Raw genomic sequence first — 16,954 nt, forward strand, 5'->3', positions numbered from 1 at the left:
AGGATGTTTATGTTGGGTTATCAAGGATGTTCGACTTATGATATTGAGGAACGTAGTCATCATGAACTGCATCTAAACTGCAGTACATACATCCGTTTTTCTCTCACGACGTGCCTACGAAGGAAGCCACTCCCCATCCCAATCCTCCCTCCTCATAGCCGGCCCCCACGAATCTCCTACACCCTCTTTCCTATTACCCCAGTCATCGTAGCCATCCTGACACAGCATCGGAACCCTGTCAGTCGCCCTTTCGAAAGAGACATACTCTTCGACCTGTATAATACCACCATCTCGAATCCATATATCGTGCGGAAAGTGCGGCATCCCTCTGTGGTGGTATATATGTCGAATGTGTCTGTGGTTGATCTCAGCGAAGCATTGGAACTCTTCCTCGTTCTTATAAGATGTGCGGGCCGCGAAGACTGTGACGACGGTGTTGTTCCACAGTCCACCGGCAGCGTCGTGGAAACAGTCATCACCGGGACAATATCTAGCTCTAGCAGCTTGTTGTAAGAAGCGAGCGACGTTGGGTGCCGCGGCAGGATCGGTAGGTTGAAGTCCACTGGACTTGGGCAGTCTCTGAAGAATGCCTTCGATGTCGGACTTCTCATCGTCTTCGACGGCCATACGCTCGCGGGGGATTTGTGACATGAGATAGTCGAGTATCTTCTTCTGTCTCATCTTTGTTCCAGCTTTGCCGAGCTCAATGAGCTTTGTTGGTGACTCTTCGATGAATTGTCGGACTAGTTTCTCTACAATTGTGCGTGCTTCTAGGCGGATCTGCTTGATCGTACGTAGTATGGCGGTCGGCAGATGTCTTGTGACCAGGATAGCCCTTTCTCCGTCTATAGAGACCTCGGTGTGTTTGATTTGGCGTGGCAGTCGCTCATAGACCATTAGACGCAGTTCGACGGGAAGACTCATGAACGGGAAAGGATTGTGCTGGTCGGTCAACATGTCGGTTACTGGGAGGATATACGCGTTGCTCTTAGAAACAAGAAGGTTTCAATGTCCTGCAATATATCAATACAATTATGGATTAGCAACAAGATCATATAGAACGGCATTAATGATCGAATGAGAAGACCTGGATAGATATAGCGATAAGAGACATCCTATCGGAGAGACCATGAACCATTACCGTGCCGTCCCCAAGTCCACGGGTAAGCCGGAAAGAGCCATTTCGGATGATTTGTAAGATGGTTGGCGAAATCTGGCCAGCAAACGGACGATTGATATCGGATCTCCGGAAGTAGCTGTATGTCGAGATCTAGCCAGTCGAAGGTGATTGATCATGCGCGTCGGGAGAACGTGAGTTGTGATAATCACGTGACGGTCGCGACCCTATGTAAGGGTCGCGAGATACATGAGAGCGATATTGGGATGCCATTGGATGCCTTTTCGCCCGGACGATTCTTCAATCGAATCACCCTAGAACCGACATTAACGTTAGGTTACCTACTTTGCATGTTGTAACCTTGATGTAGTCTCTAGACCTGTTCATTCTTTCTTGTATAGGGTAGTACCGTATCACCAATCCTCGTGTATACCACCCAGATCGCCTCTATTGAGTTATGACTACCGGAACTGCACCCTAGCGGTATCCGCGGTATCGTGTCATACGACTGCGTTGATGCAACAGTACACGAACACTTCCAGCACGCTCTTTAATTCCGTCGCTACAAAGAACGCCATGTCCGTATCCTTCACGAAGAAGGCAACCAATCTTGAACCCAATCCTCCTGACTCATACAAGGCTCGAACACAAAGCTCCCATCCGTATGAAACTTGTCGATATCGAGTCTGACGGGCAGGTTATTCGGCGCAATTCTAATCCCCCCGTCGGGCGCGTCTATGAGCCTACACATGGTATCTGCTTTGATAGCCTTGTAGCGGCGATTTGTAGCAGGGTAGCCCATAGCAGTGTGATGGGAGACCTGTACTTGTGACGCGACATAAGAGCGAAGCATCGACCTAGTCTTCCAATCATCGAGGTCCGCGAAGCATACAGTAGCTATAGTGTCATACCATGCTTGCGTGCCTGCTTTTGTCGCCAGAGCCGCTTGAACAAGAAAGAGGGCAATGTCGCGTGGTTGTCTCATTTCCCACGGGGAGGGGTCAAGGTAACAATGTCCCTGGAAATGTCGCCGGATCGTGGCGTTCACATGGAAAGGACGACCATTCTGTAGATGATTCTGTAGCTGCGTCAGCTTCGAACATGGATGATATTGGAACGTAGAGAACGACTCACCAAATAGGCTTTGCGTTCCGTGCGTATAAGGTAGATGAGCTCTTGTAATGCGACCAGGTCGGTGTCATGGCCTATGACCCGTGGCTGCGACTCCTCCACGAAAGTCCGGATCAGATTCGCGACGATGTCATGCGCCTCGGCAAGGACCTGACGGCTCGTCCTCAAAATAGCTACTGGGAGGTGACGTGTGATCACGACCACTGTTGAGCCAATCTTCTCGTTCGTGCTGGCGTAATACCCGGTTACATAGCGAATCTCAGTGTGCTTGATCTGACGGGGTAGGCGCTTGTAGACCATGAGGCGCAACTCTGCGGGTAGGTCCATGAAGCGGAAGGGATTGGTGATATCCTGGGTAGACATCGTGGTGGTGCACTTCAGAGCTTCAGTGAGAAACAGTGTCGCTTCTCTGTGTGACGTGCGCAATCCCGGGCGTGCTTGATTGCGCGAATTGGCAATCGGACTTTGCTAAGGTCGAAGTGAGGAAGAGGACGAAAGTGAAGGTAGCCCTGGCAGGAGCACTCGACTTTAGCGCCGCTTGGCGTCCGAAACGGGCGATTACGTTGATAGAACGCCATCTATCGAGTATCGAAGGCAGGCACCCTGGAGTCAACTACCAGGCTCCCGGTACAGTGGCTAGTTGATGTCTCGTGCCCCTGCATGATCGTGCGCTGCCTCACCAACTCAGGCATTGCGGTACAAGCCTCTATCTGCTTTGCTTTGGCGCCGCATCGGGATCTGCTGCAGTCAATAGAGTCTCTCAGTGACCTCGCACTTAGGTAGAGACTGAAGCGAGACTGGACGGCGCAAGATGACTCTGGTGAGAAGATTAAGAGTTAAACATACTAATCAGACAAAGGCGGAGAAAGATCAAATATACCATCTCCTTACCTGCCCGGAATATCATCAAGGCCAGCCATCCTTGCCGGCCACAAGCCACCACTCTCCCACCCAAGCCATCTAAACCTTCATCCACAGCGCCAACACACCCTTCGCATACTCTACAATCTCATCACCACCAAGCTTACTCTCACCGTACAACCGATCCACAAACGAAATCGGCACCTCCGCAACCGTACACCCCATCGCCTTAGCCCTCACCATCATCTCCATCTGAAACGTATACCCCTTACTCTCCGTCTGCCTAATAACCTTCTGCAGCACCTCCTTCTTATACAACCGAAAGCTGCCCGTGAGATCACTCACGCCCGGCCTGAGCACCGTATCCGCAAAAAGATTCGCCCCCCTCGACACAAACTTGCGCTTGAGATCCCAGCCAAACACGCCGCCGTCGCCCGCATACCGCGTTCCGGTAACGATATCGTAGTTCTTGGTCTTTTGTAAAGCGATCATGGGCGCGATGAACTTGGGGTGGTGGCTGAAATCCGCGTCCATGATGATGACGAAGTTTCCGGTTGCGAATTGCAGGCCGTGGACGTAGGCGGTTCCGAGGCCGAGTTTACCGGCGCGCGCGCGGATTTGGATGCGTGAGGGGGTGTAGGCTTTTTGGAGCTGGGCGGCGATTTCTTGGGTGCCATCGGGGGAGCCGTCGTCGATGATGATGAGTTCCCAGTCGAGTTTGCTGTTCATGCATTGTCAGCGTCGGCAATGGGGTGCAAGGTGGGTGTTGCGACGTACTTCTCCTCGAACGTCTTGGCCAGCAGCCATGTTATTATGGGCAGGTTGCGGCGCTCGTTGTAGGTGGGGAGGAGCACCGAGTACTTGTTGGTGTTCGCCATCTTTGCAATTGCGTGTGTGAGTTGTGTGTATCTGCGGAATTGGGTGAATGAGCGACTGCAGGTGAGGGTTGACGTTGGGGAGTTGAGGACTCGCGGAGGTGATCGTGTCCGCAAGTAGCTCGGGGCTGGCGGCGGACCCTGGACTAGCCTCTTTGGACCATCTCCTTCCGCAACGACATGGCCGAGTTTGGGTGGCCTTACACGTCGATGTAATATTCATCGCTATTCCCGCGCGAATTAGAAGAACATTGGGTCGATGCTATCGGATTTGTAGGGTAATGCCGGTCGATACGCCGGATACCCTCTCACCATGTCACCCATACCCCAGAAGAAAAACCTCTTCCTCTGTCTCGACGCCTTCGGCACCCTCTTCACACCCACGAAACCCATCCCAACAACTTACGCCGAAGCCGCCCTCAAGCACGGCATCGCCATAAACACGCCTGAACCCGCCACCCAAGTATCCTCATCCTTCAAATCCGCATTTGCGCGCCTATCATCAGAGCACCCAAACTATGGCCGGGCAACAGGCATGGGCGCAGAAAAGTGGTGGGCCAAAGTGATAAAGGAAACATTCACACCTTTCCTCGATCCAAACGAAACTTTCCCAAAGTACCTCGTCCCAGAACTCCTTCACACCTACTCGTCACGGAAGGGGTACACACTGTACCCCGACGTCCTCCCCTTCTTCCGCATGATACAGCATATGAAAACCCATCGAATACGTCACGGCGCTTCTCATGGACTCTGGCCCTGGGACAAGACTATAGTAGGCGTCATAACGAATTCAGATGACCGCGTCCCGAGGATATTGTCGTCCCTCGGTGTCAATATGGGTCCCTGGCATTACCCTGTTCTAAGGGCCCCCGGCCCCAAGGATGGAGAGTATGACATCGATTTCACGGTCCTGTCTTACGACGTCGGAGCCGAGAAACCTGATCGACGGATTTTTGCAGCCGCGGAGGACATGCTCGACCAGAAGCTAAAGGCCGCTTCGATGGTCGGTGACGAAGACTTCAGAGCAGAGGAGTTTGAGAAAGTCTACGTAGGCGACGACATCCACAAAGACGTGTTCGGCGCTCAAGACGCAGGCTGGTCGAGTGTACTCCTCAAGCGAGATCCAAATCTGCAAGGCGGCCAAGGCTACGGTTTGAAGATGGAAGAAAAGGGCGAGGATATTGGAGAAGGGGGAGAGGTAATCAGTGAGACTAAATTGGTGTCACAAGTGGGCTCCTTGCTCGATCTGTGTGCGTGGCCACGTCAGGTATCTGAACGGCATGAAATATCGCCCGTGCGATACGTGTATATAAAGGGCCCTGAGGAAGTATCGTTAGAGAAGGACAAGCGTCGACTACGAAAGCAGACGTAATTGACATGGCGCTGCTTGGTAAACACAGATAGTGAACAGCCGGTCACAAGCCCGTCGATAGTGTTTCATCAACCAAACGTCACACTCTCTTCCAAGGTCTCTGTCCACCCGCACACTCGTCACATCAGCAAATACCATCTATTGTATCATACGTCTCATTGCAGTTCATTCCATGTCAGTCGACAATCCAACCTCCAACCACCAACGCGTCAGAGACGAAAGACACTGAGTCCACATCTTGTCCATCAAACCGTCATACCCCATTCGTACCGCCGACCCATCTTGCCATTCGTGCCGAAGCCCCACCGCAAAAAGAAACATACGAAACATGATCATGTACAGAATCCACCAAACCAACCAGCCAAGCCAGCTAGCTCAGAGCCCAAAAAAGGCAGCCGAGCCAACTTGTTATCCAAAGCCCCATCCAAACCCTTGATTTTCGCAGGATTCCGTTTGCCAATTTTTGCGCCTGAAAGGTAATGCCCGACTGTGGTGTCCGCGTGGTATTAAGGGTTTTGTGTGACATCGTGGTAATGGAATTCGACTCGTGGTTGACCGTTATAATGCAAACAAAATGTGTGATTTGCTACACGATGAGAAACTACCTCATTCGAATGCGCGTTGGAAACGGATGTTCTTGTGTCACAACTCCTCATCCTCTTCCATCTTGGTTTCGATGGTGGGGATGTTGCCGTCGGAGTTCGCCCGGCCTTGGTTGTGGGCGTCCATGAGGGCTTGGCCTAGGCTCTTGCGCACGTTGTCGTCAAAGCCGGGTAATGAAGCGCGCTGCTTCTTGTAGGGTGAAGCGATCGAGTTTGTGCTGGGCTCTCCGGAGGTGTTCGCGGCGGCTGAGGATGACGCCTCTCCTGTTGACGCGTTTTCTGGTGCAGGTGTACCGGAAAGAGGAGATCCTGTCGAGTCGGAGTGGGAGGGTCCTGCCGGGCGGCCGAGAGGTTCTGCGGAATGTTGACGCTTCAGCTGTGATGTGTTAGTAGACGAAGTTCGAGCGACAACAATACACATACCTTGATCTTGCGCACGCCCTCTGCAAGTTCGCCTTGCCTGTGAGCATCCTCAGGCGACAGCAAGCCCTTGTCGAGAACCTCTTTATCGTCATCCGCGTCCTCCACCTTGACATCGTCCTCGTCGTCTGCGTCGCTGTCCATGGCATCCTCAGTCTTCTTCTTAGACTTGGGCGAAGTCTCTCGGTAACCTCCAAAGTTCTTTGTTCCAGCGGCCGCGTTCAAAGGCTTCAGGCTGCCAAAGTCGAGTGCGCCGGATTTCCGCTTGGTCTGTGGCGAGGTGATCTTGGGCGCCTCCTTGGTGTTCAGAATACCCATCTTCCGCAGTTGACCTGTCATTGGTTAGCGAAAATCTTGTATCCCTTGCTGTAAACTTACGCTCTCCGCGGTACAAAAAGGTAAAGACGGCGTAGGGCTTGTCCGGGGGATCTATGCCAGTTACAGTCTGGGTGCTGATAGACTTGGGGTCCAGCGTCTTAGGCTTTGCGAAACTCGTTGTGTGGTCAACGTCTTCGCCCTCTCCTCCTCCGTTTTGCTCGTCGTCATCGTGTGCGTCAAACTGGGGTGAGTACTCGCCGCGCTTGATCTCGCCAGACGCCAGGACGCGGAACAGGGCGACCTTGATTTGTCCGGCTGCCTCGGGCATGGGGGGCTCGTCGTCCGAATCGGAGTCGGTGGTGAAGAACTCGTCGTTGCCGGAAAGCGTCTCGACAGGCGCGTCCTTGCTTTCGCTGTAGCGCAGTACACCGTTGCCGGAGGTCTTCTTGTCCTCGTCGCTGCTGTCCATGGCCTCTCTCCGCTTTGCCCGCTTCTTTTCCAGGCGCTGCTTTCTCCGCTCAATCTTGGCGGCCACGTCCTTGTCCTTGCCCTCGAGATCCAGACCGTTGAGCCATCTCTCGAGACCGACCTCGCGGAAGAGGAACTCGCGCTCTGCGAGACCCCCGCCTTCTGACTCTGGCACGCTGACCCACCGTGAGTTGACCCACGTCTCTTCGCCGCGTCGCAGCAGGGTCGCTACTTCCTCCTTTGCCCGGCCGTCGAAGTATATGTATGCAGCGATTGTCTCGTTCGGCGAGGTGGTCAAGGGCTTGTACGGGGCTATCGTGGGACCGTACTTGCCCCGCTCTCCGGTTTGACCTGGAAGGCCCCCGACAATCTTCGCTTTCGGATTGGGGTCATCGTCAGTGGGCTTGGGCGTCGAGTAGGGCACGTGAAGACCTGGGGTGAGCAGAGTGATCGATATCGCGAAAGAAGACTGCTCAGGCTTGGTAGCGCCCGGCGGTATCTTTGCGGGTGGGACAGGGATGTACGAGGTGATACGGTGATGTTTAGATTGCTTCTGTATCGAGTATTCTGGGAGCGGGTTGCTGTCGGCATGGATGCTGACGGCGAGGCCTAGAAAGGTCGGCATTTTGATTTAGGCGTGGTGAGGACGGCTGCGAAGCTGCGGAGATGGCAGCGGAAGAGCCCTAACACAGTAGTCTTGGCAGAGTTGGGAGGGAGAAAATATCCCTGCGAATAGAGCGGCCGCCGGAGGGGCAGCTGCGCGAGTAAGTAGGCGAAGATGGGCTAGGAGGCGGTGTGAGGTAGCGACTCTGAAGGTCTGTGTTGTTGGTTTAGGCGGAGAGCTTCCGAGGGCGCTCCACGATGTTGGGGTCCACAAGTCGAGCACCCAAGTCACGAGCCAATCACGCGTGCACCTGATTGTTTCTGCGAACTTCAAAGAGCCGCCATCTTTCACGCATGTATCTGTTAATATCACGTCAAAGGATATGCTGCGACCATGCGTTTGGGCAGGGGATCGAATCAAGGGGCGTGCCTGTCGTCGATCGAACGTGGGGTCATGACTAGCGGCATGGCACCAGCCTGTTCGTGCCTTCCAAGTTGAAGGGAGCCCTGGCAGATATACGTTCGGACTCAATGTGTACGGACGACTCAACATTCAACATCACGCGTTACCCAGACATCATGAGTATGTGAGGCTAAGTTTTCATACGATTTGAAAATTCTAAAGATCAAAGGCAGCGGTGGGGTTTGAATTCCTCATCACCGCTCTTTACTCGCCGATGTCTCCACTTCTCTCTATCTAGGGTATCATACATGCTTCTTTAGTTCTTTTCGACGACCAGATGGGAGATCTCATCTGTTTTAGACATAATGCAGAACAATTGGATTCCTAATCCTCCTCATCCAAAGCAAACATATCCTCAGCTTTCGGTCTCAACCGCCTCGCCCTCGCAACAGCCGTCTCTCCGGGTATCTCAACCACCTTGTCCACCACCTTCGGCACGACTACTTCCTCTTTGACTACAGCGTCCGCTTCCGCCTCAGCTGCAGGTAGTGCCTCAGGCTCCTGCGACGCCAGTTGACTTGCAGTAGGACTCGGACTCCTAACCTCTTCTTTTACATCCTCGTTGTCATCAACGTCCATCGCTTGCTCACCCTCTTCTTCCTCCTTGTTCGCCCCAGAAGACGACGGTTTCTTAACAACCACCCCCTTCCTCCTCCTCTTCTCCGCCGCCCGTCTCTGCACCTCCACCTCCTCCCTCTCCCTCTCCCTCCTATTAAACGCATCATCCAACTCCTTCAACGTCTTCTCATCAAACAGATGATCCCCCGTCCACACCGCCAAAATCGCATTGACATCCTCCCTATACGTCCTTTCAGTCATCCGCCCCATCTCCAACCTCGCAGGCAACTGCTCCAGGTGTTCGAAAACTTTGCGTTCAACAAGCTCCGTTCCGATGGCTAGACGGTATTTGTAGGAGACGCCGGATTCTTTTGCGGTGACGAGCAGGACGTCGGAGACGATGCGGAGGGCGTTTAGGGTTACTTGGCGGAGGTCCGGGCGCCGGATGTCGTCTTTGACGGCCGCGTCGCCTGCGCGATTTCGTGTGTTGGCGTCGGTGAGTTGGAAGGGGTTGATGATGTTGGAGACGAGGATGCTGGTTACTTCGTCCATGCCCTGGGCGGCGTGTTCAACGGCAAAGGTTGAAATGGCAGCGAGGTCGTCGTAGACGATGCTGCCGGGTGGGATTGCGTTGATCATCCATAGGAGCATCGCTCGTGATCTGGGGTTCATGATGCCGTGTCCGTTGTCGACGCGGCCGGGATAGTTGTCGCCCACGGGTAGAGGCTTGAATATCGGCTTCTCCTTCTCCTCCTCCTCGTCGCTATCCAGACTCTCGTCGTCTGATTCGAACGCTCCCACGTGGTCGACGAACTCGTGGCGGAGCGGATCGACGGGGCCTTTCCAGGCGCCCTGCCCCGCAAAGATTTCGGAATCGGTGCTGTTGGTGACGATCTGATGGAGACGCCAACGGTAGTATCGGTTGACGGGGTGCTTTTGGTCGTATAGCCACGCGAAGCGCTCCTCTTCTTGTACTTGCGGCTCGTTCATCAAGGCCGCTTCGAACTCTACACCACCAAGAACGACGCCCTCGATAGTCTGATGTACCAATCTTAGTGTCGCGAGATCCGGAGGCTGGTTCGCAGTGATGATGAGATCTTCAGTGTTCTCGCGCGGCCCTCTACCCCCTCCCCCTCCACCAAGATCTGGCGGCGGCGCAAAGCCTTTGGGTAGCTCGGGTGCCTGCCACCGTGCGCCAAATGCCTTTGTCTGTTGTGTTGTGTCTGCTGTGCGACTGCCAAGATATCTGTCCAGATGTAGATAGTAGCCCTTGCCCAGATACTTCTTATCATTCAGTTTGTTCATCGCAGCGTCGAGGTCCCTCGCGTTGGCATCCTTGTCAAAGGTGATGTTCATCGTCGCTGAAGGCCTGCCCTCCACCCTCGAACCTTGTGGTATTCTGTCGACCCGCGCGATCTTGAGTGAGGGAAAATCGGCGAACAGCTCTTCGACGCGTCGCGAGTCTATTTCGGGCGGGAGGTTCGAAGCTTTCGCTACGACGGTGGTGTAGAAGTTCTCGGTCTGCTTCGGGCCATCGAGTGCGGCTGGGCCTGTAGGTACTGCTCCTCCAAATCGTGACTGTATCTGTGGCGCGAGGCGTCCTGAAGGTGCGCCTGGTCTGTTGTAGCCATCGAGAGGTTCGGTTTCGAGGGTGCCGGGGCCGCTCTTCATCGTCCGCTGCCTGCCTGTGAAATGTCTCTTGCTTCCCGTTGGGACAAAGACATCTTCCTCTTCCTGTTGCTCAACCTCGCCCAGTATACTCTTCTCGGCTCCGTGCTCCGCCTCGAAATCGGCCATGACCTTGTCGAGCGCATTCTTCTCCTCGCGCGCCTTCGCTTCCTCTTCCTCCTTCGCTTTGGCGTTCAATTGCGCCTTGTTGGCTTTCGCGGCGCCTAGGGAGAATTTGAAGGCCATGTTGGCGTATAATTATCGTATGGTCGTGTCAGCGTGTTTCATGAGGCGATTGCGGCATGAGGTGGAGGTGAGGTTTCGCGCAGTGCCAACCAGAAAGTTAAGCTTGCGCGTGAGGGTCCAGACTAGCGTCACGCCCAGGGCTTCCCCACGGCCCCGGGAATCTCGAACAACGTCATGCCACGGCCACAGTACCACGGAAACCAGACAATTCACCATGACCTCGGCGCAAGACGTTCAATCGCTCCTGCGCTTCCTATCGCAAGACGCCAAGGTCCCTCTCGCGCAAGCTCTATCCAAAATCAAAGACCTCCAAACGGCGAACCTCATCACGTAAGCACGTGACAGCGTACCACCGCGTCACTTCCCTATTGACAACCGCGCAGTCCATCAGACATATCCAGATCCTCCCACGAAACGCTCAAAACCATCTTCGCCGACGAGAAAGTCGCGCGCTCGGTTCTCAATGCCGCAAAACGACAGTCTAAAAAGCGCACCGCAGATGCTGCATCTGCTGCACCTGCGCCTGCGTCAAAGAAAGCAAAGGCAACCTATGGCCAACCTCTGAACGGCGCGGATCTTGAAGCGTCTCTCGCGCTACCAGCGCCTGAGTTAGATGAGGACATACTTGGCTCATCTGTTGTCTATACCAATCGCGCACCACTCGTCCTCGCTTTCGCAGTGACGCTACTCAAGTTCACGATGCCAAGCCAACCCATATCCAGTCGTCTCAGTCTAGCACAAGCCGTGACCTCTATGAATAGTAAGACGAAAGCCGTGAATATCGGTCTAGAAAAGGGGAAACCGGCGGAAGAAGAAGGCTGGGGCGAGGGACAGCCACTTGTGCGGATTATGACGAGGGAGGTTAGGGTGATGAAGAGGTGGGGTTACGAGTGGGAAGATGAGGCCGCGCAGAAGACTGTGAAGTCTGAGGGAGATGATGAGAATGGGGAGGAGACAAGGGAACCGGCGCTCTGGGGCGTTGATCTCGAGGCTTTGAAGAAGGCACAGAACTCAACGGTTGGCTCTAGTAATCTTCCTATTTACACTGCGCAGAGCGCGAGGGCGTACCTTTTGAGAGCGTTTGAGACACCCGCTGCGGAGTTAGTCAAGAAGGCAGATGGTGATGTTGACGTCAAGGTGGAGGGAGCGCCAGCACCGAAACCAAAGGGAAAGAGGACAGCTGCTACCATTGCAGCGGAGAAAGAGCGGAATCTAGGGCTTTTGCTGGGCGCACTGGAACTCCTGTATGGGTCATGGGCAAAAGTGCTGAGTAGAGAAGACCTAGATAAGCGGGCTTGGGGCTGGTATGTCCGCGTTCGACCAGAAGTAGCTCAAGGAGCTGCGGGCTGGGGTGGCAAGGGCAATGTCAAGTTGTCTGACATCCTGGCCTTGAGGAGACCGGCTAGTTGATGAGAAGACATCGACATATGCAAGATACCCCGATTCATTTACAACTTCTCTGCCATGCTCTTGAATTTTCTACTTCTACAGCTTGAACTCAGCGTTACTCCGCTCCCAACCCACTCCACCACCATCCCTACGCCCAGCCAATCTCTCCGCCAAGCCGAGTTTCTTCTCCCTATTCCTCTCCGTACACAACTCATACACTGTGCTCAAATTTAGCACCAGCGAGTGAAACGGTGAACTATCGTCTACCAGCTGACTGAGTATGTCTCTGGCATCCGATATCCGACCCGTATAGAGCAGACATACAGCCAGATTCTGCGCTACCATTGCATCTTCAGGGAACTCTTCGTGGAGGGCTTGGAAAGATTCGGCAGCGGCGGCGTAGTCTGAGTCGGCGAGCTGGATGAGCGCGTTCAGTGTTCCGTCTACGAGGGCGTCTGCTGAGGCGGAGGATGCGCGAGCGAGACAACGACGTGCTGATGCCATATCACCGACTCTCAGCCAGACGAGTGTCTCCATCAGAGATATCTCCCTGGTCTGATCACCGTTCGCAGCAAGAGTTGCTAAATGTCTCCCTGCGCCCTCGAAATCGCCCATCTCCACCAGCACGTTCGCAACACGAATACCGCAGTCTCGTAGCCGCGATCGCCAAATCGCTTTATCCTCGTCTGAGCCTGCCTTGAGGATGCTCTCCCTGCATTCGCGTGCGAGTTCGTAGTATCCCATGATACCCTTCCGCCATTCTCCGTATCCTAGTGCTGCTAGCCGTACGACAAGGAGGCGAAGATCCCAGGGTACGAGATGGGCGTTTGTGAGGGGGTGGCGGTAGAAGGCGCTGTTGAGGTCACCCAGAACTTTGGATTCCTGCGCCGCGAGCGCGTGCTCTTGGAGTAGGCAGAGGCATGCTAGGCGTACGTGTATTAGGTGGAGTAGCGTATCGTGGTCGCCTGGCGCAGCGGAGATGAGGTTGCGCGCTGCGGCAATGGCGGCGAGACGGTAGTGTCCTGATAGGAGCAGCGTGTCTATCGGCGAGGATATCGGCGGGGCATGCGGCGCATTGAGGAACGGAGGCGGGACATTGGTGACTGGCAAAACGTGATATGCCTGCGGGTCCTGGAGGAAGCTGAAGTCCTTATGGGGGATGTCGTCGATGCCGCGTGTTGGGCCCTCATACGACGGCTGCGGGGAAGCTTGAGGCCGTGCTGGCGACCGAACGCGCGCAGGCAGGGTGGCGGTACTCTCAGCGAGAGGGCTGCATCATTGTGTAAGCGCGTGTCTTGTATCCGTATCATCTGCCGGCTGGATAACTGGGCGCATACTCGTCTATAACGATGTCATCGGCGTCGAGTGGACCCTTGGTCGTACGGCGCGTCAGGGCGGCTGTTCTCTCGATTAGTCACCCCATGTCGCACGTGAAGAGCAATCAACGCACTTCGTCGTCGCTCGTCGCCCGAGGCAGCGCGGCCATGGCCTCGTCCAGGGGGAACTTGCATCGTGTCTATGGTGTTCCCACCGACTAAGACGGCTGTCACAGCGCTCCGATGTTCGGCAGCACTCTCTCGAATTGCGGGGATCGCCCAATCAAGACCCCTGCCACCGGGGCCAAACGACTCCACTAACTTTTCATATGCGCCACGAACCTGGGCCCGACGAAGACTCAAAGGCGAACGGCCAATTGACTCAAAACCGTCCGTCAGCTTCCACTTCCCTCCCACTCTCTCTCCCACGTCGCTCTTGCTTTTGCTGAATCTCCCCTCTGTGCGTTATTAATACTTCGTCCTGAGTGGACGTCATAATCGCCATGCAGCAGTCACGCACACGAGCTGTAAACGCTCTCAAGGGCAACCGCAACTTTTCCACCTCCACACAGCGACTCGCCGTCTCACCTTTCCGCAGACCCGCGCAGGCCGTCTCGAGTAAAATCACCCAGGAAGATGCGAAGCGACCGCAGAGCACCCAGGCGGCGGCCCCACAAACACAACCACGCTCAAGACCGTCGCCCGCCTTCAACCGTGAGGACCACAAGGATGTCCAGCCGCTGAAGCCGTACCGCTCGCCTGCAATGGACCACTCGTTTGTTGGCATGACCGGTGGAGAGATCTTCCACGAGATGATGCTCCGCCAGGGCGTCAAGCACATCTGTATGACACATCTTACATGCTTACATGAATTGCGTGCACCAAATTCCAAGTACTGATACTAACACTTCTCAGTCGGCTACCCTGGTGGTGCGATTCTCCCCGTCTTCGATGCGATCTACCAGTCAAAACACTTCGACTTCATCCTGCCACGACATGAACAGGGCGCCGGCCACATGGCAGAGGGTTACGCCCGCGCGAGTGGAAAGCCCGGTGTTGTGCTCGTTACCTCTGGACCCGGTGCCACCAACGTCGTCACACCCATGCAGGATGCGCTGATGGACGGAACACCCCTGGTTGTCTTCTGTGGTCAGGTCGTTACCAGCGCAATTGGCTCCGACGCTTTCCAGGAAGCCGACATGGTCGGCATTACAAGGCCGTGCACAAAGTGGAATGTCCTCGTCAAGAACGTGGCGGAACTCCCGCGGAGAATCAACGAGGCTTTCGAGATTGCGACAAGCGGACGCCCAGGACCTGTTCTCGTTGACTTGCCCAAGGATGTTACAGCCAGTGTCCTCCAAAGAGCTATTCCCATGAGCAGCACCCTCCCCACCACCGTCAGCGCTGCGACCATCGCCGCGCGCGAGCTTAGCAAGCAGCAGCTGGACCACTCCATCCGCCGCTCCGCCGACTTGATCAACATGGCGAAGAAGCCCGTCATCTACGCTGGACAGGGTATCCTCCAGACAGAGAACGGACCCCAGCTCCTGAAGGAGCTCTCCGACAAGGTCAACATTCCCGTAACCACCACTCTGCAAGGTCTGGGAGGATACGACGAGCTTGAGCCCAAGTCCCTCCACATGCTCGGTATGCACGGTTCGGCCTATGCCAACATGGCCATGCAGGAAGCCGATTTGATTCTCGCTCTTGGTGCTCGCTTCGATGACCGAATCACTGGTGCCATCTCCAAGTTTGCGCCCGCGGCAAAGGCAGCAGCGGCTGAGGGCCGTGGTGGTATCATCCACTTCGAGATCATGCCCAAGAACATCAACAAGGTCGTGCAGGCGACCGAGGCCGTCGAAGGTGACCTCGGCACCAACCTGAAGCAGCTCCTACCTCTTGTCAACGAAGTTCCCGAGAGACCGGAGTGGCTCGGACAGATTGCCGCCTGGAAGGAGCGTTTCCCTTGGGCCTACGAGAAGGAGGGCGAGAACGGCCTCATCAAGCCACAGACCGTCATGGAGAAGCTCTCCGATCTCACAGCCCACCGCAAGGAGGAGACCATCCTCACCACCGGTGTCGGCCAACATCAAATGTGGTGCGCCCAGCACTACCGCTGGAGGTACCCACGCACCATGATCACATCCGGTGGTCTAGGAACCATGGGCTACGGTCTCCCCGCCGCCATCGGCGCCAAGGTCGCACGCCCAGAATGCACCGTCATCGACATTGACGGCGACTCCTCCTTCAGCATGACCCTCACTGAACTCTCCACCGCCGCTGAGTTCAACATCGGCGTCAAGATCATCATTCTCAACAACGAGGAGCAGGGCATGGTCACACAATGGCAAACCCTCTTCTACACCGATCGCTTCGCGCATACCCACCAGCGCAATGCCGATTTCGTTAAGCTCGGTGATGCTATGGGTGTACAGGCTAAGCGCTGCATTAAGCCTGAGGAGCTCGAGGACAGCCTCAAGTGGCTGTTGGAGAGCGATGGCCCGGCTCTGCTGGAGGTTGTTACCGACCAGAAGGTGCCTGTGCTGCCTATGGTACCGGCTGGAAGTGCGCTGCACGAGTTTATGATTTACGACGAGAGTAAGTGATGTCGAATTTTGTATTGTGGCGACGAATGCTAACGTAATCGCAGAAACTATCAAGGACCGCAGAAAGCAAACTAAGGAGCGATCAGGTCGTTAAGACTTGTTCCCTCTTTGTCAGAGTTTGTTTGATTCCCGTGTAACTTCATTCGTTGTGTATATTCTTGGGTCGGGTCGGTACCGGCGTTTTCTTCTTTTTAGCTTAGCATATGTTTGGTTGGTTGGTTGCACGCATGCAACTTGGTTTCCCATCGGGGGAAAAGTCAAAAGCGAGATATCAGTCTTCTTTAGTGGGATCTAGTAAGAGGTGGATGGGAAGAAGAGTGGGATGCGAAAGTGGAATACTATTTTTTTAACTGCATGTGTTCTGTTGTTGTTGGTTGTGTGGGGTGCGGGTAGGGTGAACGGTCGTACCAGTTCGAGGATGAAGATTGCAAGGACGTTGACTTGATGGAACGGCGAGTGTCTTCTTATGTGGGTGATGTTCGGGTTAACCGTGAGTGGGCTTCGTCTTACCTTGTGTCCACCCTCTCTCATGGCAGAGCCACGGTATCTCGTGAACCATAACTCTCAATCACTTTCAGATTCATATAAAAGACGGCGGAAGAATGCATCAGTTCTCAACAACCATCCATCCCAAACTACATTCACATCCCAATTCACATTCACAGAAAAGGCCTTCATCTACACACGCATCAAGCAAGTCAAATACGCATATCAAACCCGTCATCCAGAACCCCTGGACCATACAAACCCACCACACCACACCACACACACCCCACCACCACACACTACAACCCAGCCATGGGCTCAACAGCAACATCCCACTGCTGGCGCGGCCGCAGCACCTCTATCTCCGCCAACCTACCTCTTGCGGAGGAGTCATCTGAAGATATGTTCGACTTTGTGTTTGGCGACCAAAAATATCCATCGAACATGTCTTCATG

General features: G+C 54.7%; 8 protein-coding genes across 8 annotated transcripts; 3 read left to right on the forward strand and 5 right to left on the reverse strand.

Moving 5' to 3' along the window:
- Positions 1–114: 114 nt before the first annotated feature.
- Positions 115–2,611, reverse strand: J4E87_004645 (uncharacterized protein; the record flags this gene model as incomplete). The annotated part of the gene is made up of 3 exons (XM_049376264.1): positions 115–965; positions 1,865–1,937; positions 2,252–2,611. 3 exons carry the CDS (start codon positions 2,609–2,611, stop codon positions 115–117), a joined length of 1,284 nt encoding a protein of 427 aa, XP_049233775.1.
- Positions 2,612–3,208: 597 nt separating this feature from the next.
- On the reverse strand, positions 3,209–3,987 carry DPM1 (dolichol-P-mannose synthesis; the record flags this gene model as incomplete). The annotated part of the gene is made up of 2 exons (XM_049376265.1): positions 3,209–3,830; positions 3,887–3,987. 2 exons carry the CDS (start codon positions 3,985–3,987, stop codon positions 3,209–3,211), a joined length of 723 nt encoding a protein of 240 aa, XP_049233776.1.
- Positions 3,988–4,297: 310 nt separating this feature from the next.
- On the forward strand, positions 4,298–5,356 carry J4E87_004647 (uncharacterized protein; the record flags this gene model as incomplete). The annotated part of the gene is made up of 1 exon (XM_049376266.1): positions 4,298–5,356. One exon carries the CDS (start codon positions 4,298–4,300, stop codon positions 5,354–5,356), a length of 1,059 nt encoding a protein of 352 aa, XP_049233777.1.
- Positions 5,357–5,998: 642 nt separating this feature from the next.
- On the reverse strand, positions 5,999–7,789 carry J4E87_004648 (uncharacterized protein; the record flags this gene model as incomplete). Its single annotated transcript, XM_049376267.1, has 3 exons — positions 5,999–6,334; positions 6,382–6,710; positions 6,757–7,789. 3 exons carry the CDS (start codon positions 7,787–7,789, stop codon positions 5,999–6,001), a joined length of 1,698 nt encoding a protein of 565 aa, XP_049233778.1.
- A 765-nt stretch (positions 7,790–8,554) lies between these two features.
- On the reverse strand, positions 8,555–10,702 carry J4E87_004649 (uncharacterized protein; the record flags this gene model as incomplete). The annotated part of the gene is made up of 1 exon (XM_049376268.1): positions 8,555–10,702. The coding sequence occupies one exon, from the start codon at positions 10,700–10,702 to the stop codon at positions 8,555–8,557; it is 2,148 nt and encodes a 715-aa protein (XP_049233779.1).
- A 214-nt stretch (positions 10,703–10,916) lies between these two features.
- Positions 10,917–12,112, forward strand: J4E87_004650 (uncharacterized protein; the record flags this gene model as incomplete). Its single annotated transcript, XM_049376269.1, has 2 exons — positions 10,917–11,032; positions 11,104–12,112. The coding sequence occupies 2 exons, from the start codon at positions 10,917–10,919 to the stop codon at positions 12,110–12,112; spliced, it is 1,125 nt and encodes a 374-aa protein (XP_049233780.1).
- A 75-nt stretch (positions 12,113–12,187) lies between these two features.
- On the reverse strand, positions 12,188–13,602 carry J4E87_004651 (uncharacterized protein; the record flags this gene model as incomplete). The annotated part of the gene is made up of 3 exons (XM_049376270.1): positions 12,188–13,361; positions 13,429–13,489; positions 13,542–13,602. The coding sequence occupies 3 exons, from the start codon at positions 13,600–13,602 to the stop codon at positions 12,188–12,190; spliced, it is 1,296 nt and encodes a 431-aa protein (XP_049233781.1).
- A 308-nt stretch (positions 13,603–13,910) lies between these two features.
- On the forward strand, positions 13,911–16,107 carry ILV2_1 (Acetolactate synthase, mitochondrial; the record flags this gene model as incomplete). The annotated part of the gene is made up of 3 exons (XM_049376271.1): positions 13,911–14,250; positions 14,323–16,005; positions 16,058–16,107. 3 exons carry the CDS (start codon positions 13,911–13,913, stop codon positions 16,105–16,107), a joined length of 2,073 nt encoding a protein of 690 aa, XP_049233782.1.
- Between the last annotated feature and the right edge of the window lie 847 nt (positions 16,108–16,954).

The sequence above is a fragment of the Alternaria ethzedia genome, assembly GCF_023757985.1.
Source record: "Alternaria ethzedia strain BMP 0044 chromosome Unknown scaffold_9, whole genome shotgun sequence".
Taxonomy (NCBI): domain Eukaryota; kingdom Fungi; phylum Ascomycota; class Dothideomycetes; order Pleosporales; family Pleosporaceae; genus Alternaria; species Alternaria ethzedia.